Here is a 25,066-nt window from a genome sequence, read left to right as displayed (position 1 = left end):
TTCTTGTATCAATTGTTGTTGTAAATCTTCGTATAGGTTTCATGAAAGTTGATCTTGTTTCGATTCTATATTTAGAACATACAGTTTACAATATGTATTAATAACCTTTCAATTGCATAATATAATACTATTGCAAATACAAAGACAAAATATTGATCAAATTAAAATGTGCTCTGGGCTGTTAAGTTTATTTAAATCTATTATGACTTCAAGAAAGTGTCATTAACTGTAATTGTTTTTTTTTTCGAATTGCAACCAGTACGGATATCATTTTTGGCAGTTTCGCTTTGTCTGTAAATCGTAAAAAAACATATGTTGACTCTGTTTACATTGCTCGTCTCTTTCGTTACTACGTGTCGTATTTAGATGAGTATGATCAGTGTAAAAAGTTTTTCCTGAAATCCTGCTAAAGTCACATTTCGACAAATCAGATCACTTGAAAAAAAAAGTACAGGATTTAAGGATTTTGTATTCGGGTTATCTTTTGTTTACTTTACATTACTTTCCATTACTCTACTTGCGTATGAATCATAATTTCACATTTGTTGATAACAGTAATTTATAGAAGTATCTCTGTATAAAACTTTTCCATAATTCACACTTTTCGGACTTTCTCCCGCCAATACGTAACAACATGTGTATCAATCCGCCGTTTACAAAATTTAAATAAAATTTAGAATTTAGCAAAGAATAAGAGGGGAAATCTATATAATAAATAGGTTAAACAATTGGTAATCGTGATTAACTAAAATATACATAATAATATACATAATTGACACTCGTGCCAAGAAGGCTTGGGAATTTAACTCGTGCGCGGAACAAGTTCAGTATACTCGTTAAATCAAGGCGTTTTTTGGCACTCGTCATCATATTTTGGTTATTCACTCCTTCCAATTAATTATCAAATAAGTATCTATCTTAAGAACAGATGCACATTTAATAATCAAAGCTTACAAGCTTAAGGAGGTAGACCTAGGGTAAGGGACACAACTCGTAAAACTCATTGGAACGTTTGTATTCAGCATTTTACATCAATCTCATCTAAGCATCAAAATAACTTGGATTGACTTCATTCTGTTTCAAATGAAAGCTTGATAGGCATTGGTGAAATTGAATATGATACAAACATATCACTGATTTCAAGAGTTGTCTCCTTTACCAAAGGTCTACCTCCTTAAGTTAAAAGTAAAAGCCAAGAAAGCTACGTGCTCCGAAATTCTGTCATTATTAAGTTTAGACATGCTAATTTTACATACATAAACATTTACGGAAAATTATTGGCAAATATGGGTTGAAAGAGTAATCAAGGAAACCAAGGTTATAGCGGTTACCAAAAGAATGTTATCCAGGGACAAACACCAGACATAGAAAACAGACATACACAACAAAGAACATAAGGTAACTAAAATCATACATACAAAGTAACGAAAGCAAATGAGCAACTCGGACTCCACTAAAAACTGGGAGCATGGACCAGGTGCACCGCCAGGGTAAGCGTCCTCTGCTTTTCTAAGGTTTAATTGTACCTTAATAAAAAATTATACCTTATTTTAAAAATGAAAATTATACCTTATTTTAAAAACTCAAAGCAAAATTACGCTTTTCAGTTCAGAACCCTGGATTTTTCATATTCAACAACTCCTTTTTCACGAGGCACAGTTCAATCTATTGATGCATCATACGAATAATAAGTTCTTACATGAGTGAAAATCAAAAACGGGTTATAATTTTTGAAATTCAAATATTTTTCACGAGTGTAGCGATTGAAAGAGAACACGATCTTTGATCTTCAACGAGGGCACTTGCAAAGGGCCATTTCCGGATAAGAAAATCCATGTAATTTAACTTTTTCAAAATCAGTAACATTCACCGATTGCCAAATTTCCAATTCATAGTCATTTGTACGACAACATTCCTGTGTATAATCATCCATTCATATTTAACATTGTGTTATACATAAAAAAAAACATGGACGATACCTGTTTTGATATGAAGTATTGCTTTATATGTTGTACATTATATTTTATATTTTATATATATTGCACCTGTCAGTAAAACAAACTTATGCATAATAATAAACGTCGTTCATTTTCAATGTGTCTTTATATTTCCCATTTCCAATGCCACAGTGCCTATTACCCATTGTCTGACGCAAAAAATCCCATTCCAAACTACACATACTTCATTCTCGATTACCCTATACCCAATGGACGGTAAGTGAACACGCAAAATTAAGGTACTTAAAATTCTTTATAAATGAATACATGTATACCACATTTCTTTATCTTCATGGTGTCAGCCTTTGAATAAATATTTAAATGCACTAATGTGAATTAATGAATGCATATTTTAACATGTTAAATACAGTAGGGGAGACAAGTCATGAAATTATATAACATCTTGAATGAATGAGCCTCGTTTTTCCTAAAATACAGATATGAATGTGAAAAACAAACAGTAAAAAACTTGTTGAAATTATTTGCGTTCCAAGGATTGTAATAACAACTGCAACATATTCATCTTACTTCTTATATCTTCATGCAATTACATATTACTTGAGATTAAAACCAAGAATGAAAATAACTTCATATGGGTACTCTCCAGGAGCGGATCCAGGATTTCAGCTTAAGGGTCTAAATAAAAGCAAAGACTGTGCAAAGCTAGGAAAACAATTGTGGGGGGTACAATTTGTGAAAAATCAAGATTTTAAGGCAAACGAATGATGGAAATTATAAGTCGGAAAATGACTGAAGCAAAAGCCAAATTTAGTTCTTAAATAACAGAATCTCCTTTTTAAGTACTAGTCCACATAAAATTCAGAAACTGCCAATAGTGAAGTGATTCATAGTGAAGAAAAACCCACTAAACAAAGGATGCTTTTTTTAAGTTTACATAATTATGCTATAATTTCACATAACAACATCTTTTCTGTATACAGATATGCACTTTTCAGAAAATCGTATATTTATCTCCCACCCAAATGAAGCCACATCAAGAAAAAATAACTCTTGCAAAGTACAAATTTCATGTACAATCTATCTAAATTTCATTTCAAAAGCGCGACCCAAATGAAAAACCAAGACTGGTTCTGTGATTTACAATGTATAATGGTTCCTGAACAAGAAATAAAACTGAGTTCGGTGGATTTTTGACATACATGAATCACCTTCTGTCTGATTTTTATGGAGACTGCTACTTACATGTAAGTATAGAAACAAGAGAATTATTTTTGGTTAACAGACAGTTCAAATCATATCAAAATTTCACTAGAGAACACCACTTATTTGTTATTCATTTAACGGGATTTGATAACTTTAATCTGAAGATTTTCTATCTCTCAGCATGATTTTTTCCCTTAGTAAATGACAACCATAATCATTCAGATAAACTACAGTATTCTATAACACAATGACTAATTGTATTTGTTTGCACTTAAATGGGAAAAGGTCCATTATCTTAACAATGTGTTTTTGAAAACTAAGCCTGTTTTAGATAACACATTATGTAATAAAACGAAACTGGATTGATGTCGACCAGTCTATGTAAGATTTTCAGATATTTATTTTTTCGTACATACTTGTACCTCTGAATTACACGTAAAGAGTAGCTCTTATTTCTTTTTTTTTACTTTTTTACAAGTTACAAATGTAGCTTTTGGTCAAAATTACATCATTAGTAATACAATTTTGAGATCTAGATGTATAATAGGAAAATATCGAGCATATCAATATTGCATATGATGGTATGTTTAATATGTGTTTCATAAAGCAACCTTTTATTCGCAGCATTAGGTCCAAAATACGACGAAATATATTAATCCAAAGTTTAACTTAAGTGTATCCAAGAAGACATAAAAACCAAAAATTTCAATTTTTTAGAGTAATTGTTTGTAAGAATCATTAATAATGGAAAAAAATCAGGTAACTGGTAACAGTTTACTTAGGGAAGCAAATCCAACGATAAAAGATTTTTGATTGATATTGTACTTGATTGTACAAAATTTAGTAAAAAAAATTGTTCAGATATAAATTCTGCCTGGTCTCATTATTAACGTCATATCTCTTTATTTTTTTCATTAACATATCAAAATCTTCGTACATGTAGCTCTATCGTCAAAACGTTTGACAGGTTAAGAAGTTACCATACATGTATTTTTGATAATACCATTACAGTTCTTACCTCTCTTAATATATGTCAGAATCTGTCAGGAAAACTGTTCTTCGACAATAGTTAATACAGAAATCCTGACAGATCCTGACAGAGTCTGATAGAGGCTGTCCTGGGTCAGGACATATTTTACCCTATTCCCTGACAGATCCTGATAGAAACTGTCCAGGGTCGTGACATATAAAATACGTAAAACGGTTCTAAACTGTCACACCCCTGGAAAGTTCCTGACACTAAATCTGTCTATTCTGTGTGACGTAATTTAGAACAGGAAGTCGGCGATTAATATTGGAAAATATGTGATTAATGTAAATTAGCAAATCCGATTAGGAATCAAAATCTTTATTTCAAAATTTACATTGAATTTCCAGTTATATAGAGCTCGCCGTGATCATCATTCCACAATCATTCGATCGTTGTTCATGTTCAATTTTTTGTCGATCACGACCCAGTCATTCATCAAAAATTGTCATTGTTTACATGTATATCATTTTACATTTCTTAATGTAATTCTTACGAAGTTCAATATTGACAAAGTACTTTTTGAGTGAAAGCTACTTTTAATTAACATAAAGGTCACAAATCATTCAATGAAATATTTAAATTGACAATTTTAGCATGAAATGAGTGACTGATACCTAAATATTTCGGTCAAAATTCTTCAAAATGCCATTTTTAGAAATGAATGTGAGAGTGAGCAATTCCAATTTACCTATTTGGTCTTATATGTAGAAAATGTAGAAATTATAAATATTATAGTTTCAAAATATTGACTATGACACCTGTTTTTAAGTAAAAATTCAAAACGTTCTGCAAAATGTATATGAGAGCATTTTTATTTTTCATAATCGTCTAAAACTATTGACTAGAATACTATCTCTATCAATATACCTATCATGTAGGTGGCTGAGACACATTAATTTGAGTCAAAATTCTTTAAAAATGTCATATTCTTACAAAATGTATGAGTGTGGGCACTTTTAAATTCCATACCGGTCAAAAATTACTGTATAAAATGCAAAAATTGTAAATATCACTATCATATGACATATATATTACATTAAAAATTCATATAATATACATATTTTTGCTAGATGTATGAGTGTGCGCACTTTTAATTTCAATGAGGTCTAAAATTAATGACTAAAAGGGTTAATTTTTCAATCGTGTAGGTGTCTGCGCCACATTAATTTGGGTTAAAATTCTCAAAAAAAATGTCATATTTCAGCTAAATGTACATGTATGAGTGAGAACACTATAAATTTCAATGAGGGTCTAAAATTAATTACTAAAATGGTAAATTTTACAATAAAACTATCATGTGGTTGGCTGCGACACGTTAATTTGGGTCAAAATCACTTACAAATGTCATATTCTTTGAAAATGTATGAGTGCCCACTTTTCATTTCCATGAGAGTCTAAAATTAATGACTGAAATGCTAAATGTTTCAATATTACTCTCATATAGTGATATAATAATATGAGTTAAATTCTTGAAAAATGTCATGTAGTCGGCATTCCAATGGAAACAAAATATGCTGCTTTACTTGCTGACCTATTCCTTCACTCTTATGAGGCTGACTTTATAGCTGGTCTGGTCCGAAAGAAAGAATATCGTTTGGCTAGATCCTTTAATCTCAGATTCCGCTATAAAGATGATGAATTACCTTTAAACAATCCTACTTTCGGGGATTTGATACATCGCATCTACACCAAAGAACTTGGGATAAAGGATACTACAAACACTGTGAAGTCATCCTCATATCTTGACCTACACTTAGAAATCAATGGTGAAGGTAAACTAAACTTTACGACAAACGTGATGACTTTTCATTCAGAATTCATTTCATCTGTGGCAACATCCCTTCAGCACCTGCGTATGGGGTGCTCATATCACGACTCATACGTTATGTCAGAGTTTGCCGAAACTACGCAGACTTTTTGTATTGCGCTAGAACAAATAGGATTCTGGAATAGGGTTATGTTGCTACAATACTGAAGTCATCACTACAGAAGTTTATGGTCGTCATCATGAACTCGTGGATCGTTATGGTGTATCCATCTGCACAATGTTAACTGATTTATTCAACGGGTCATAGTTTTCCTTTCATCGTTTGTCTACCCCGGACTTGACTTTTTATGAGCAACTCGGCGGGTGTTTCTAGAAAAACAGAGGACGCTTACCCTACCGGTGCACCTGGTCGATGCTCCCAGTTTTTAGTGGAGTCCCAGTTGCAAATTTGTTTTTGTTATTTAGTATGTATGATTTTAGTTACTTATGTTCTTTGTCATGTATGTCTGTTTTCCATGTCTGTTCTTTGTCCCTGGATCACATTCTTTTGATTACCGCTACAACCTTTGTTCCCTTGATTACTCATTCAAATCATGCATAGATGTCGTTTGACAATCGAAAAACGTCGCGTTTAATCATTCACTGTTTCCCGACTTTGTAAGCTTCTTGCTTTTTCTGAGAGGGCTGGCAGCAACGTCTACAGTGAATATCGAACGTTAGACGCTGTTCGGAGCTTGCCTGAATACTAATAATTCCCAAAACACCGCCCAAAGACACTTTAAAGTTCCTTAACTTTAATAGAAAAAGATTTTGAGCCATGGTAAACTGAAAACCTGCTAAAAAGAGGTAGACCTAGGATAACGAACTTTTACAAATCATTGGAACGTTTGTATTCAGCATTTTACATCAATCTCATGTACCTGTAAGCATCAAAGTAACTTGGACTGATTTTATTCTTTGTTAAATGAAAGCTTGATAGCTTTGACGAAATTGAATATGATACAAATATATCACTGATTTCAGTGAGAAAGGAATATCGCAGCAGAGACGGGGTTTAAATATCACAGAGGGGGGTTACTTATCGCAGCAGAAGGTTAAACCCCTTGCAGCAATGAATTACCCCTCCCACATGCTGCGATAAATTAACCCGGGTTTGATATTTTAACCCCTATTACGATATTTGCAACCGCTTTCTGCAATAAATTACCCCCCCCCCCCCACCCACCCCTTGCTGCGATACATTTGTATTTCAACACACGGTGCGATAAATTAACCTACCTTCTCCCATAGGGGTCATATTATCATATTTATCATAAGGGGTGTCAAAATTTCGCTATGATATTTTAATCCCGGGTCAATATTTCTCGGGCGTCAAAATATCGTATGACACCGGCAATCAAGACAATATTTAGGACAATGATTCTTATACGGCCAGTCATAGCAGTAAAACATGTAAAACAAGAAAAGTTTTATTTAAAAGTAAAAAAGCATGATCTGTGTTGTCTTCTTTCTTAAAAAAAACATACCCAATACTCTTCAGGGTCCGCAATTTAATGGGTAACAGAGAAACCATTCTAAACTGATCTCTGAATAAACTGAAAATTGACTGGATTGATTGATTGATTGATTGATTATCTTTTATTCCTCCATTAACATGATGAGCATATTATTGTTACATCAGTATATACAACTCAAACTTATTCAAGGAAACAAACAGATAAAACATATTTACACATGAAAACTCATAAATTGAATCCAAAGTAAAGTCATATCATCATACAATATTCAATACATCTAAGTGAGGTCGAATATAAGACAGTATAGGAGTATTTGAATTCGCCATGAAGCTTATACATAGAGTCAGCGGTGTGACATATCAATTCAATCCGTAAGTTGGCAGATAACACTTTAATACTGTCCGTCATTCCACTCAAAAGCGAAATCATAAGTTCGTCATCGTCTTGCTAGAAATAACAGATGGAGTTACTGATCGGTAAAATATCGACTATTCCATAAAACATTTCAGTTCGAGTATTCAGAAAATGCTCACAACTTAGGACTAAGTGTTTAAATATGTCAAATGAGTAAATGTTGCATAAAGAACAGTTGGCTGCCTTAATCGGTAAAGAGCCTAGCTTTATAAGTATCAACAGTTTTTCGTTATTGTTTGGATATAAAACCGCCAGCCGTAATAGTCTATGTTCAGTAAGACTTGTGTGTATTTTCGCATATCGCACCAGGGTTGGTCATTTCATGAATGCAGATCGCCATTGATTTTCTTCAAAAAATTCCAAAGTTGGTTTATAATTTTCTTCCAGAGTAGCTTGGTCGGGAATAGCAACTAGTCAAAAACTCTTCTATAAAAGGTGTTAGGTCATATTTAGCCAGAATTTTGATGAAATCAAGAGTTATTGATTTTTTACTGTAGTCAGCCGTAAGAACCTGTCCTATGCGTAGGTTAAATAACAGTTTATGAAAACAGTCAGATTTAGCACGGGATAATCGTCCAAAAAATAACAATTTCATTTTGTCGATATATCCATTTAATGACCAAAATCCCAAATTACCAACACAGGAATCAGAGGGGCTTCTTTTATAAAATCTAAATATGAATCTTGAGAAATATCTCTGTGTTGTTTCAAGAATATTGATACCTCGGTTGGTAAGTTATCCCCACGTTTCACAAGCAAAACGTCGAGTAGGAAGGGTTACACGTTTCCATATAATACTACTTGTAAGTGAATTCATACTGCGTGGATTTAAACCAACAGAATATAGTGAGTGAAGTTTTTGCTTGAGTTTTCAGTTCTTTGAAGTGTGTTATTTTCCGTGTCAATTACTGTCCCTGCATAAGTTATTTGTTTCTTACACTCAATTACAGAATCACCCAGGTTTAATGATATTTGCTCGTTTGAATTACGGTTCTTTTTTTGGAAGGAAGCTTCCATTTCTTCTCATATGCATTTACAATATTTAGCATTTTCTGACAAGCACTGATCGTTGTACTTTGAATAGTTGTATTACCAGCAAGGGGTATAGCAGGAATATGAAGACCCCATACGTTAAATCCACCATTACAGTATTGTTTATTGTTTATATCAATATTAAAATCTCCCCTAACAATTGTGACATAATCTTCACTCAAAATATCATAGTAACATGATAGTATATCTAGATGTTTCATATACTCTGATTGTGGAAAATTTGTTTATGGCAACAAATTACAAATTAGACAGATATCCTTGAAATTTCAGAACTTATTAGAGCTTCACATAATCTATCAGTATCATTTAACCAATGTTCAGTGAAAAAAAAACAAATATCTGAACATCGCAATAAAGTTTCTAAGTAACTTGTGCCATACAAGGCACCCCTCATATTCCAACATAAAAAGTTAATCATGATAGAAAGTGAAACAAAACTACTTATGAAATACGTGTATCTTAACCCCATATTTGATTTGAATTGGTGTTGTTGTATGGTATGTATTGCCGCCAATAGACTCCTACAGGCCAAAAAGACTCATCATTCATAACTTTTTTCAAAGTCATTTTCATCAATGTTACGTGGATCTTCCACGAAAATCACGCTGCTTCAAAAGTTTCGTGTAAATTACTTTAACACCATTTTTCTCAGCATAGGTTACAACAGCCCTGCTCACCATATCATACGGGTTGACACCCTTAATGTTATAAAGGACAATTCGTTTCGTTCTTTTTCTCACAACACTTTTGAATATATCTGTGTCAGTTTCTTTTGAATAACACTGTTTTCCTGCACCATCACCGATTAATGGGATGTCAATTAGATTACAGTTTCTACATGATTTATTGTTTACAATGCGGGGTGAGTGTACTCCGGTATTGTCCCTTCATCTGAAAGTCTAGTTTCTATGTTAGAGTTTATCGGGAATGGGTACGACAGTAGAATTATCAGGGTTAACTTCTTTACTTTCTCTTACTTTTACTATTATATCAGAATACTGTTTCTTTTTGCTATAAACAAATTCCTTACATTTGCCGTCAATTGAGTCTAAACGGCTCGTTATTTTTGACGCTTCTCCCTGATATAAGTCTTTCACGTGTTTGTTATCTCTTAAATCTTTAATTTCCTTAGAGTTCAGTTTTATTTCTGCTCGTAGTTTTGTATTTTGAATACGCATATACTGCAGCTCACTCTTCAGATGCTCGATTTCTGATTCTTTCTCTTTAAGTTTACGTTTCAGAGGAGTTATTTCGCTTTCACGTGTTTGTACTAGGAAATCTAGTTTTGACCCTATCGGTGCACCTGGTCCATGCTCCCAGTTTTAGTGGAGTCCGAGTTGCTCATTTGTTTTTTGTTTTTTTTTTACTTTGTATGAATGATTTAAGTTACTTCATGTTCTTTGTTGTGTACGTCTGTTTTCCATGTCTCGTCGTTGTCCCTTGATTACATTCGTTTGATTACCGCTATACCCTTGGATCCCTTGATTACTCTTGCAAAATGTATGAGTGCGCACACTTTTAATTTCCACGAGGGTCTAAAATCAATGACTAAAATGCTATTTTTTCCATATAACTATCCTGTGGGTGGCTGCTACACATATATTTCAATCAAAATTATTAAAATTCACATATTTTTGCAAGATGTATGAGTGCACACACATTTAATTTTAATGAGGGTCTAAAACTAATGACTAAAATGCTAATTGTTTTAATATTAGTCTCATTTAGTGGCTGGTATGATAATAATTTGAGTTAAAATTCTTCAAAAATGTCATATCCTTGCAAAATGTATGAGTGCGCGCACTTTTAATTCCCATGAGGGTCTAAAATTAATGACCAAAATGCTTAGTGTTTCAATATAACTATTATGTGGGTGGCTGCCAAACATTAATTTGGGTCGAAATTCTTCAAAGATGTCATATTCTTTGAAAATGTATGAGTGCCTACACTTTTAATTTCCATGAGGGTCTAAAATCAATTACTGAAATGCTATTTTTTTCTAAAATGTCTGCATTAAATTAAAATTATCAATATTGGTGTCTGCAACAACAAAAAATCTGTCCATTTTTTTTTAAAGTCGGGGCCATAGCAGGTACGGCTGGCAATATCTTTTGTTGGTACTGCATTCCATACATAAAAGTCATGTCAAAGATTGAAAATAAAAATTAAGTTCAAACATAGCAAGGCTTTCTTCTCGTCGTAGAAATCTGGATTCGGGTGCTACGACTTTTTTTTTCGGAATCACGTACATGTACTGTACATGTAATTCAGTCAGAGAAGTATTCTCGAGCTAGTGACTATCAGAATATGTCAGGAACTCTTCTAATCCTCGTATCTGCTCTAGCTAGAACAGTTCCTGGCAGGAGAGTGTCAGGACCCATGACAGATCATGACAGAGGTTGTCCAAAGCCCTGACAGACCCTGACAAGGTGTGTCGCAGGTCAGAACAGTTTCTGACAGTTTAGAACAGTTCTATAACATCGAATTCTGAGAGAATCGAAGAGAGGTTATAAGTGATCGCAACTGTACAAATACATGTATTGGGCAAACAATTATATTTGTCCATGCCAAGTTATAACTTTAATTTTATAATAGTATACATGTACTTGTACGTGTACCCAAGACAGCCCTGATTAAAAGCCCATTCTCGTGATCATATTAGCACATGTGTAAATTTATTTGCATGTATGTTTCACACACGGATGTAAATTCGTCCATATGTCCGCATTACTTACGTATGTAAACTCTGCATAAGCAAAATGTTAGGGTATGTCTGAACACCACTCAGGAGTCCTGAGAGCACTAGGAACCATTAAATGATGTTAAGATTTGAAGCGATATAATCGATATTCTTCAAATTTTGAGAGTATAAAGCCAATAATGTTGGGATAGTATCTGGAATTTTGAATATTAGATAATTAGTAAAAAATGGGATATCTAAAAGAAATATCGTATTTTCATAGACGCGTGTAAAAAGTCACTCACGCGTACATGTAAGTGTGTATTGTTATAACCCGCTAATTGAATTACAGCTAGTTTATGGCCCATTCACTTGTTTAGGTAAACATGTACATGAAATAAGTTACATGTACATGTAATGTAATATGAAATAATGAATTATAAAATAGTACTTATAGTGCTATAAATTATCATTTATTTTTTCAATAAAACAAATAAAATAAATTTAATTAAAATGCAAAACGAAAATATTTGGTGTCCGGAGAGTCATGTTACTTGTACATGCACGCGTAGATTTTTTTAAACAATACAACTAGGTTCAATACCAAAAAAGGGAGACAGATTGAGAAGTTGGGTGTTAGAATGGGTAAATATGCTAATTTGAAAGTCGACCCTATTCTTAAAAATAAGTATAGCCTGTCTAGAAAATTTTACATATCTGACTGAAATTTGCCTACCTCGACAAAACACTCTCTCGGATATACATGTAAATCGATAGTCTAGAAGGGGTAAGAAATATATAATTACTGTAAAAGTAATTTAGTTCGTGGATACCAATTATCGTAGAGTTAGAAAGATTTTTGAATTCGTGGTTTTGAGGTTTTCAGTATACACATCAATGGGATTCTCCTTTTCGTTGGTATCCAAATGTGTGGTTTGGCATACGCACGAAAACCACACAAATTGGAACCCAATAAGGAATAGTCATTTCACAGTACATTCATTTTTCCTCTGTATGTAGACAATGGTATTGTATATGTGTAGTGAAATGATAGAGTATCGTAGTGGACGATAGAGCAAAAACAATTATTTCAAAGTCAAAGAAATTTTTATAATTACAACAATTTTTAATATAAAACGAATGAACATTTCATAGGGAAAAAATATTGTTATAGGGAGAAATTATTCCACTTTCAACGAGTAGAATATGGATTATTGCTGTTTAAACAGTGAAACCAGTCTAAACCGACCCTAAATACCATGCTCCACGCAGCGGCAGACGTTCGTTTCCTCTGAAACAAACCGCTGCACACAGGTTTTTCGAAATTCCCGAGCGTTATTCAAATCATACATGTATAAAATGTACGTCGTTTGACAATCGAAAAACGTCGCGGTAAATCATTTACCATTTACTGTTTCCCGACTTTGCAAGATTCTTGCTTTTTCTGAGAGGGTTGGCATCAACGTCTACAGTGAATTTCGAGCTCTGCGGAGCTTGCCTGAATACTAATAATTCCCACAACCCCGTCCAAAGACCTTTACTTTAATTGAAATAGATTTTGAACCATAGTAAACTGAAAACCTGTTAAAAAGAGGTAGACCTAGGATAAGGAACACAACTTTTACAAATGATTGGAACGTTTGTATTCAGCATTTTATATCAATCTCATGTACCTGTAAGCATCAAAATAACTTGGACTGATTTTATTCTGTGTCAAATGAAACCTTGATAGGTTTTGGCGAAATTGAATATGATACAAACATATCACTGATTTCAAGAGTTGTGTCCCTCACACTCCTTAACCAAAATAGTTAGTCCAAAATAAGTCCGGTTCATACAGGGTTCAATGTATACTAATAACAGAGTATATAATATGTCTTTTAATAACTAGGTTGTAAAGAAGCAATGGACAATCAGGTTGGACTAGAAAACGGCATATCGTCGAATGGTATTGACGGAAACAAAAATGCTGGCACAGAATCATTAGCTGATCATGACGAAGAAACAGGTTGCAGTGTTTTACATCAGATAAACAATGAAATAACTGAAAATCAAGGACACAATGCATATCGGAAAAGAAAATTATCTGAAGAGGACGAACAACCAAGTCCTCAGTCAAAAAGGTCTAAAGATGACGACAGTAAGGTAAGCAAGAACGACTTGTAAAAGATTGGTACACTCATGGATTTCAAACCCTCGGATCCAAACGTAAGGGAATTCAGTACTAAACAAAAATAAACATAAAGCATAACAATATGTCTTGATCGTATGGCTATCAACACTTAAGATACAATTATGACGGAAATATATTTTTAGATGAAAAAAAACTAATGAAGAACTTTAATTTACCTCCACATATTAGAGTACGCATGAGCAACATGCAATGGTTTGATCAAATCCACGTAATTTGTTGACAACGAGTATAAATGAGGAATCGGTATACACATGTATGTCACGGCATCGAACCCAAACTAAATAATTAAATAAACTAGAGAATCTGTCAGCAATGCTTACATGTAATACCCCCTCTTTCGTACCTCCATATTGAATTAGAACAAAAATGCCATTCCGTTCATGCTTTCATTGGTGTAAAAGGAGAAACAGAGAAGAGAGATTGTTCCCAGATGTCCCAATATTAAAAAAAGTATTGACAATTAAATAGTATTCAATAGTAAATATAGACCCCGGGGTTATTTTAACATGTAAACCCCCCTTCTGACTTTTAAATCCCCCAGAGGGGGTTAATTTGCCGCAGTAGGGGAGTTTATACAAAAATGCATGTCATAACAGGGGGTAAATTTATCACAGCCAGGTGTTAAAATATCGCAAGGGGGCTAAAATATCACAGCAAGAGGGATAAATTATCGAGGCAAGGACGGGAGGGGGGTAAAAATCCCAGCAGGGAGATAGAAATATCGCAGCATGGGGGGGGGGTTAAATATCACAGAGGGGGATTACTTATCGCAGCAGAAGGTTGATCCCCCTTGCTGAAATAAATTACCCCCTCCGACATGCTGCGATAAATTAACCCTGGTTTGATATTTTAACCCCTTATTACGATATTTGTACCCACTTACTGCAATAAATTTTACCCCCCCCCCACCTTTGCTGCGATACATTTGCATTTCTACCTCGGTGGGATAAATTAACCTACCTTCTCCCATAGGGGTAATATTATCATAATTATCATAAGGGGGGTCAAAATGTCGCTATGAGATATTTTAATCCCGTGTCAATATTTCTCGGAGATCAAAATACCGTATGACACCGGCGATCAAGACAATATTTAGGAAAATGATTCTTATACGGCCAGTAATAGCAGTAAAACATGTTTTTGAGGTTGGAAAATGTATCTGATTTTTATTTTAAACTAGAAAAGCTTTATTTAAAAGTAAGAAAGTTTGATCTGTGTTGTCTTATTTCTTGAAAAAAAACATACCCAATACTCTTCAGGGTCCGCAATTTAATGGGTAACAGTGAAATCAATCTAAACTCATCTCTGAATATACTGAAAATTGACTAAATAAAATACTTTTCAAAGTCATCTTATATTTTTTAAACCAATTTAGAGCTTTGCATTAGAAAACCGACACTCAATCTAAACTAAACCAGCTTTTAGTCCCAAATGGCTCGGTTAAAACAGGTATTACTGTATGGGAGCATCAACTACTGGATAGAGATTTAAGTGCAAGTATTTGCAAGAATCAGGCAAAATGAGAAAAAATAAAAACACGAATGTCACAACCCCACAGATCTGACAATATAATTTAACTCAAGGATGCTTTCTCCATTTGAAAAGACCATTATCTGATCTCTACATCATGGGATTGCTCGTAAAATCATAGAAAAAGAGGTTTTTGACAAAGTTATCTGCCCTTAAAAATGTTCATTTTCAGTGCATTTCAATGAAATTATAACTCAATGCACCAACATGATATGGAAAATATTGTCTTTTTTCCTTGACTCTGATGGTGTAAATAACCAAATTACATCATCGAAATCTTGTTTTTTTAATGTTTTTTCGTAAAATGTTTCACATGCTGTCTGATTCTTAAGTAGCTGTCATTGTAAGAATCATGCAAAATCTGAAAAATGTAATAGACCCCAAAAAAGGCTACATATTTTCATTTTTGTAATTAAGTTGTTTTATGGGTCTATATTATGAAATGTGTTATTATTCATTCAAAACTGTCTGCTTTTAGGCGATAATCAACATTGAAAGTCCAATAGATTCTATTGTATTTGAGTGTCATTTACAGAGTTATCTCCCTTACCTTTTAATTCTACAGTGCATTCTATACAATTTTTATCTCCTCTGAGCACGGGTTATATGAAAAACCAGATGTTAATTTCTGTTTACTAAAGCATTTTAAACAAGATATCAAAAATAATAATATGTATGCTTTCCAACCATGTATCACATTTTGCATGATTCTTAGCTGGAGTGATACATAATTACAAAGACTAACACTTAACATATACTGCATTATATCAATTACATTTTTCCAAAGAATCAGGACCATAAAGACGAGTCAGAAAGAAAGATAGATACAAGTTTTGCAAAAGTAAATGAGCAACAGACGAGGGAACAACTTGGAAGGCCTGATGCAGTGAGTATATCATATCAATGTAGTGACCGTACCTTCTCTATTGGGTAAACTTTCCTTTAATGGGTATTAGGAAATACTGAATTGACTGTGTGGCGAGAGAGATGGGGATCGATTATTTACCGCTTTCTTCAATTTGAAATGTTCTATTCCATACATGTACATGTAAAAATAAATATTGAATTAATTTCATTAAATGCATAATTCATGTTTGTTACGTGTGGGCAGTTGTTTAATATGAATGGGGGAGTGGATGTAAACAATGTAGCTATGTGGTTAATACTGTAAATCTTTTGTCCAATCCCGTATAATGCATATATTTTCTTTTTTTAAACTTCATACTTGTGTTGACGGCTCTTCATAATAAATTTGTTGAATGGTTATGATGATCCATGGGGTTGTGACTTAAAATGTTACACTTGATTTAATATAGAAAATAAATGCTAAGGTACATTGTACAAAAATGTATCTGACGCATTCTTAATATAATAGGTCCTTTTTTTCATTTCGTATCAGTGTATCCTAGATGACGTTTTTCGTCGTTCTTGTTCTACACTGGGATTTTTTAGAGTTACTCTCGAAAAAGTTACATGTACCGTTTGAAATATTCTCCCTTGTTGTAGTGAGTGTAATTTCTTAAAGTTCTCAAAGTGGCATAGTATTTCTTTCCTCTACCATTTATTTTATGAACAACGCGATGGGTAGTTCTAGAAAAACAAAACAGAGGAAACCTGACCCTCCCTGCGCACCTTGTTAAATTCTTGCTTCTAGTTTTTAATGGAGTCAGGGTTGTTAATTTAATTTTGTTTTAATGTGCTTAATGTTTTTCTTCTTCTCAACTTAAATAAGTCAAAATACTGCAAAATGACAAGAAATCTCAACAGAATACAATAAACATTTAGTTAACGTCAGAATTATCTTTCCTTAGTATCTATTTTAGCTTCAATTTAATGAAAGTGATCAATTGGTTCAATCTTTATAAAATTGATTTTTTGCATAAATTATATTTTTGTAGATTAAATTCCCAAAATTATACCGATTACTTCGTGAAAATGAAGACTATCGTGGTCTTGCAGCTAAAAATTCAAATTCGACAACAAGCATTGTCGAGCACGTTGCCAATGGGAGCGACGATGGTGCAGAATCAGCCTACATATCTACGTGCGCAAGACTTGAGTCGGTGGTATCGTTTCGCCATTTAAAAACACGACGCCGTCGTGTCTGGGGCTGTTTGAATATTGTTGAAATAGGTGTTAGACAACTGCCTTTAGATGTAGAAATAATCGGCCTAACAACGTATAGGGAAAGGGAAAAATATATTAAGCCAGGCGACAGCGAACCTGAAATAAGAAGGTACCATGATTATGCGGAGAGATTTGACGAAGTCCTTCTAAAGGGGTTTGTCCCAAAAATGTGTGTAAAGAAAATATATCCTACAGCAAGTCCTTTTGACAGACACTTGTGAAAAGTTTGTCTAGTTCTTTTGAAAATCCGGAGTTCTTACAACTGCATCACAAAGTTGTCCTACATATTGCTTGTAAAACATACATGTACCATTAGGGTATTTCTTTGCGTCATATATTCTATTGTAATACTATATAAGAACAATGCTTTGCTGTATGTACTCATATGAAAATTACCTAATCAGACTTCGAAGATGTGTTGGCAAGCGTTTCGTGTTAAATCAGCAGCATATGTGTGAGAGATGTTTTTTTTCTTTGATGTCAGCTAATAAAATTTTCAATAATGGCTTGAATCATTTTACGTTTGGATCATTACAAAGACTAGAATTGAGAGAAAGATCATTTATTCAATATTGTTTTCTAGCAAAAACATGTTATATAATAATGGATAACCATATGAATAAATGACATTACAAGATGCAAATGTGGGGCCTAAAAGTGCCAAATGTCCCTGCAAAGGGATCCCCCACCCAAAGTATCCTTAGCGAAATCCGAGTGAATGTGCAATCAAAAACCCAACCAGAACCATTCATATCATGGCAAGTTAACCTATCTAACCGAGCAAATATCTAAATTCTTAAAATTACAACTTCTAAAAAGTATATAGCCTAGTTGGCCGAGTGGTCTAGGGCGCTGGACTTTAGTGCAGGCGGTGTTGCCATAGATGTCACAGCGGTACGAGTTCGAGTCCCGCGGAGGGAACGACAAAAATTTGCTTCGCAAATTTGGCAGTTCTAACATCGTTGGGAATTTTTCAGACCCTTCTATATACATATATATATATATATATATATATATATATATATATATATATATACATACTCACACATAATATACATGTATATGAACACTTGCAAGGGAAAGCCATGTTGACCCCTTGTTAAACCAGAATGAAGACACTACGTAGAAAAATTAGTAAAGCAAGCCATCTTAACCTCTACTTACATGTATGAAAAGCAGAGTGAGAATACTATATGTACAAAATAACAAAAATGCCAGGGCAAGCCATGTGGACCCCTAACTTAAAACCATGTAGACCCCTAACTTAAAACCTAAAACGATTACATTAATACATGTACAGCAAGCCATGTTGTCCTCTACTGAAAAATATGCAATCTGATATATAATGTTGAAAAAGCATTTGATTTCCATCTACCCAATTCACTGATAACGGTACACCTCTTGCATTGTTGCCGTGGAAGTTGCGGCCTCAATTCTAAAACTATGTCCTTTATGATAATCCGCGTTCAAACCAACCACTTGTAAAAGAAATTTGAGTTGTTGGTTAAAATAGAATGCTGAAACTGAGAAAGGGACAAATTTTATGTCGTACCAACATTAGATAGCCTAACAGAGAAGATACTGGACAAACAACATTGTTTTTTTATCCAAAGCCAAAACAACGTTTTCGGTTGAGCGCTACAATGTTTGAAATGTCTCAAAACAACACGCATGTTTCGTTGATTTGATGGCCTTACTTCAAAACTAATGTCACTAAGCTGAACCATATTTTGGGAGTCGTTCTACTTTTTTACGGCAATTTCACCTATTCGTAAAAAAACAATAGTAAGCCAAAGACATCAATGCTTTTAAAAGGACACAATTAAATGGGGTAAAGATAATTGCAGGAACAACAGACGCCAATTTAACTACAATATCTTTCGTAATAGGTAATCGTATGTCGGAAGATTTCCTTAAATTTTCAGAACCTTTTAAAATTTTTCTAATCAAAAAATGATTCGGAAGGGTTTGGCAACTGATACATTTTGTGTACGAAACTAATAGCAGACACATAAGAAGATATTGTTGACGGTTGGTGATTTTTTTTAGAAACAAGTGCGAAATGAATCGAGCGATTATAATGTGGGTAGATGGAAACACTGCTGTCAATGGAAAATAATCAGGACAAAATGTTTCGTATGTTTTAACCAATTTGTTATAAGAAGAACGTGTGGCGGCAGACAGACCCATTTACAAGTTTGGTAGTTACAGTATCAAGAGATGTAATGGCACTGGGACTGGCGTGGGACTTAACCAAAAAGCGATCTGAAGAGCTTCCTGAAATGAGAAACGAGATAAGAGATCACAGACTACATTTGTTTTTCCCGGGATATGTTTTGCTCTAAAATGAATATTAAATCTCGGTGCAGACAGTACCATTCTTCGTACTAAAATCATAATTGCTTTTTCTTTTGAAGAGGTTTTATTTATGATATCAGCTACTGCTGCATTAACCGTGAAAAATAATATTTTGTGGTTAGATAAAAGAGGGCGTCGTATACCAACAGCTAACACTATGGAAACAGTTCTCTAATAGTAATATGAAAGTCCTTCATGTTATTAGGCCATTTGCCACTAAACCACTTAATCACGAAAACACCTGCAAAACCACAATGAACCCCAGCTGAATCCGAAAAAAAAATTTAGAAAATCAGAGGAAACCCAATTTTTTTAAATAAAAAACAGGATTTCCCATTGAAGTTTTTAACAAATTCATGCCACAAAATTAAATCTAGCCTAGCTTCTGAATTGAGGGTGATTCTATAATGTGGACATGTATGGACTATAGTTAAATCAAATAACCTAGTACGTAAAAACGCACGACCTGATACAATGACACTGCAAGCAAAATTCAATAACCCCAAAAGTGATTGAAACTTACGCAGAGTTAACTTCCTTCTATACCGATAATCTTGAAGCAGTGGAAATATTTTATTAACCTTATCCCGAAGCAAAGGTGCTTCCATTTTTGACGAAGCTATTTCTATACCATAAACAGTTATACAGGTTGATGGATGATCCGGTTTATTATTATTATTATTATTTTTTTTTGCCTCCGTAATGTACACACCTAAACTGTCTGCCAATAATAAAAAAACGTGTTTAATGAAGTAACTTAAAGACGTTCCCCCTCTAAGACCATGGAATTCTACTTTAATGCCCGTTCCATCTAAGCCCAAGTTCAACCAACCCAAATGACGATTATTAAATGAAATAAACTGTAATCTATAAACAATAGAATGCCCAAATATTAACCCCCGTCGGACCATGATTCAAAAACAAATTAAATTATATTAAGGTTCGCTTTTACCTTTCAAAATAAAAGTAAGCTGGGCTGGTTCTCCAAGCCACCTATCTTTTTCTATTTAAACACAAACATATTTGATATCTTGACACTTACTATTTGCTTAATGCTCCAGAAATAGGAATTACGGGGTTAAGGTTTAAGATAAAACAGTTTTCTGTCTGTTCAGACAAAAATATTTAATTTTCGATACTAAATTTCTCAGATAAAAAAAAAAAATCCCCTCTTAAACAGGGAGAAAATCATGTCTGATTTATCTCCCTTTGTACGTCTGTTAGGTTGACAATTTTACTTGAGAGAGCAGCCATTTGATTTTTTAGGTGGTGGGGGGACTAGGATCAAATTTCTCGTCCTGGATTGTGTGTGTGTGTGTTAAGACTATCCTGACTTTTTTTTTTTATTCCAGCCTGTGCTGGATATTTTGTCATGATTTATACAAATATGACAAACAATTGTAACATTTTTTAAAGTGCTTACAAAAAAACATACCCTGATTTTTTTTCAAAAGATTCATCTTGCCTTATTTTTACCTGAATGGTCTTCCTAGATTGTTTTTTATAACATGCTACAATTCTTTTTTTTTCAAATTAAACCTACCCCCCCCCTACACACACACACATAAAATCAAATGGTTGCCCCTAAATGCAGATTCTCTTCATTTTACCTGATCAAAGCTTCTACTCAGATGAAGATGTTGCTTTTTGTGTAACAAGCAATCTTTCCATATTGTTTGACATATTCAGCGACAACAAACACAGACTAATATTTTAAAAGCTCAAAATTCTCTATGTCTGATGACGTTTCCTATGTTGAAACTTATTTCAGCCAATTAATTTCAATATACCAATCCCAGCTTGTAAGAAGTAATGTAATTTTGTCGCGAAGAACTCGTAATCAAGTGGTTAGAGCGATAGCATCGGTGTTTGGGAAATCTAATGCCTGTCATTTTCCTGGATGGGAACATGACAGCTCGAGTTGTCCGTAGTTCTAACTCTATTTGCATTACACGTGATACAAACAGGAACTTAATCCATTTCTTCTGTGTGACAGACATCTTGAGATATATCTGTTAATGAAATAAAAGATCTATTTCGTGTTTCAGGCGGGAAAATAAATAAGGTTTTATTTTAATCTACTATGATTGTGCAGATGGCAAGATAAGAGCTACATACGGTAGATTGGATAGTCGACCTCCAGCATACTTATTTGTACTTTCGGTAATCTAATAGGATACTTCAATTATGTTCTTATATCTACTAAATCTTCAACACTTGTAATTACATTAAGCGTTCATTTATACCGATATATGGAAATGAAGTCCTCCAAATATGCAAAACATTTCTTTAACATGTATAACCACGCTACTACAAAGCGTATTCATCACTACATGTACGGTATACAAGCACTTGTTTACATTGTAATTACAAGTACATTTTCATGATTAAAAAAATGTATTTACATGTAAGCGTATACACTTGTTCAATGTACATTTACGACCTTTATGACGCCCATAAAAATATTTATACACATGTTATCATGCATGTACATGTATTTGAAAATCTTGCTTGAAAAAGGAAAAAAATCAGAAGTAAAAAGTTGTCGATGTATATCAATCGACCGGACGTCGAAGCAAACTTTTACTATGCTCCTAATATTTGAGTGAGTTGTATACTAATGCATCCCTCAATTTGGTTGGCAAATCATTTTCAGTAAGAAATATTTCAGTATAATTAAAATGAGAAATATACGACTGAGAAAAGATTTCATGAACACTTACTTCATACATAAATGTTTACGTACATGTATAATATTGACCAAGAAATGACTATAAATACAATTGCCACCACTTTAGACGGGGTTGCTACTTTCATTTCAAATGTTTAAGGTTTTCTTTATATATGTATAAACTGTAAAAAGAAACGTAGATATGTTTGTTTTGGTTTTTTTATTGATACTCAAGACACATAATACAAGCCATTATAGTGTGAACAACAGAACATTCAATTTTTTTTCATTAACATCTTAAATTTTCATTAAAAATATAGATTTCATTTGCTACTGAAATAAATATCAAAAATTTTGCGCTCGCGCGAAAAAAAAAAACCACATCCATGTATCCGATATCAAATCCCGGGCAAATGCAACCTGAGGATAAAAATGATTGATTGATTATTGGGGTTTAATGCCCGAGCAGCAATCTTTCAGCTACATTCAGTCGATGAACATGAAATGGATAACGAAATGAACATGAAATGATGATGATGAAATGAAAAAAGGGATGGGACACAGGGATAATAGAGTCGACAAATTTTGATTGCCACTAGAAAAATGGAGGGATGGGTAGGGTCGGGCAATTTAGCCTTCTATGGCGGAGCGCAAATGTTACTACTCCTATTAAATACAACAGCAATGTTCTTTTACGTGCGGCGAACCTGACAATCCCAGCATGTAACACGCCATGGGTGCCCCATTCCACCGCCTGGGGCACACAACCCAGTTGCTCTGTTGGCAGAGCGCCCTAGCCCCCGGCTAGGGTTCTGAGCACTATAAAATCGCCTTTAACGACAAGCTTAGCGCTGCTGCAGGCCTATTCATTTCACACCCGGACCTGCACGGGGCCAGGATAAACAAATAAATGAATTATTCTCTGAATTGAATTTATTCATTTAAAATGCATTTAGGGCATTCATAGAATAATTCCACTTAAATAGCTTGACATGTAGAACATGACGAATGATTACAAATTGAAATGCGAGACACTTTATCATAACAGCAAATATAAAAGACTAATTTGATTTCAATCATCCGGAATATCAAAAATCTCTATGTTGTTATTGGCTGTAATTAAACAACTGGATATGCCATTTCATTCGGATGCGTAAAATGCTAGATTTTATTCCTTCGAGAGATAAAAACAATAAGGTTTTCTCAACTAACTCATTTGTTTCAAATTTTTCAGAAATGCGACAGATGTTATGATAGGGGGCGGTATTGTAACATGCATTGATTATCACGCTCAAGATGACTTATTAGGCATGCGCATGAAACTACATTTCTTGTATTATTTTATGAATTGTCAAGAAAAACAGTAATTTATTTCATTATGCGTTCTAATGATTTTGAATAATGAAATTTAACAGCAAAGGGTCCCTGAGTTATCATGAAAAAATCTGCATACATAGCAATTAACAGATTAACAAAATAGAGACAGATGTTTTCATTTTTTTTCTAACAAAGATCAAATGATAGGAATACGAATGTACTAGTAAAATGCTAAACGCGAAATGAATTGTGAAAGAATTGTTAGAGAAATGTTAACCTAAATACCGAAGTGACAACGAGAAAGGGGAGGTATTAAAGATGGGAATTTTATGGACTATAACACAACCGAGAACGCTAACAAAAACGAACAATTTAAAATTATGTACTTGCATCTCCTGTCACAACAATGTGCGTGTATGATTTTAGTGGAATATATATATCTTTTTTCAAATACCTACCTTTTTAACGTCTGCAAGTGTAATCATTACACGTTTGTTTGATGCTTTTGTACAAGGCTTTGTCCTCATTTTTGCTTTTTGAATAAAATTTAATGCGAGCCCCTTTTTTCTTGTTGTGATAGTAAGTATGCATTGATTGCCAAACGCATGTATTCTTGGTTGTGGATATTTCCGGTTACGGTTAACGTTATTGGTTACTTTTACATCGGTCTCCCATCTGTGACAGGAGCACAATTCATAGTATCATATGTTCCATTATTTATGTATATTAAGTCATTGCATTAAAAACTTCATCTATTTATTATTTAATTTATCTTATTTTCGTTCTCCATGGTCCTAGATACATGCACCTAATATATAATTTAGGAAAAACACTGAGGTGCAACCATCATACCGTTACAGCAAAGAAAAACAAAATATGCGATGTTTAGAATTCTGACTGGTGCAAAGTACATGTGTACTCCTCTTCAGGATCTGTGTAGTCTGAAAAGTTCATTTAATATCCGAGGACATAATGTTTACCTAATGAAACTACACAAACATAATAAAAAAACATAAAAAGCAACTGCGTATTTCACTGAACAATACAGTCAACCCAGGGAAAAAAAACGAAAACCTTTCTAACCCAAACAATGATGAAGTCCCTCCGTATTAGTATAAACGCTATTTTTAGCCTGGGTGAACAGAATGCATACAAAACGGAACAGACTCTACAGCCCAAAAAAGTTCGGTTTACTTAAGTTTCACTGTACATGTAAACGAAGTATTTGCTAATGCAAATGAGGCAT

The 25,066-nt window shown here is 33.7% G+C and overlaps 1 protein-coding gene and 1 pseudogene across 1 annotated transcript; one reads left to right on the top strand and one right to left on the bottom strand.

Moving 5' to 3' along the window:
• The first annotated feature begins 5,862 nt into the window (after positions 1-5,862).
• On the top strand, positions 5,863-17,986 carry LOC148620080 (uncharacterized). The gene is made up of 4 exons (XM_088580666.1): positions 5,863-5,963; positions 13,515-13,768; positions 16,135-16,233; positions 17,246-17,986. The coding sequence occupies exons 2-4, from the start codon at positions 13,529-13,531 to the stop codon at positions 17,693-17,695; spliced, it is 789 nt and encodes a 262-aa protein (XP_088436792.1). The 5' UTR covers positions 5,863-5,963; positions 13,515-13,528; the 3' UTR covers positions 17,696-17,986.
• Positions 17,987-18,790: 804 nt separating this feature from the next.
• On the bottom strand, positions 18,791-19,664 carry LOC148620079 (uncharacterized; annotated as a pseudogene).
• Positions 19,665-25,066: the final 5,402 nt, after the last annotated feature.

This window comes from Perna viridis, chromosome 4 (assembly GCF_037379345.1).
Source record: "Perna viridis isolate PV_CMFRI_1.1 ecotype Kerala chromosome 4, ASM3737934v1, whole genome shotgun sequence".
Taxonomy (NCBI): Eukaryota; Metazoa; Mollusca; class Bivalvia; order Mytilida; family Mytilidae; genus Perna; species Perna viridis.
The sequence above is the reverse complement of the archived record's forward strand: the minus strand, read 5'-3'. Positions and strand labels throughout refer to the sequence as shown.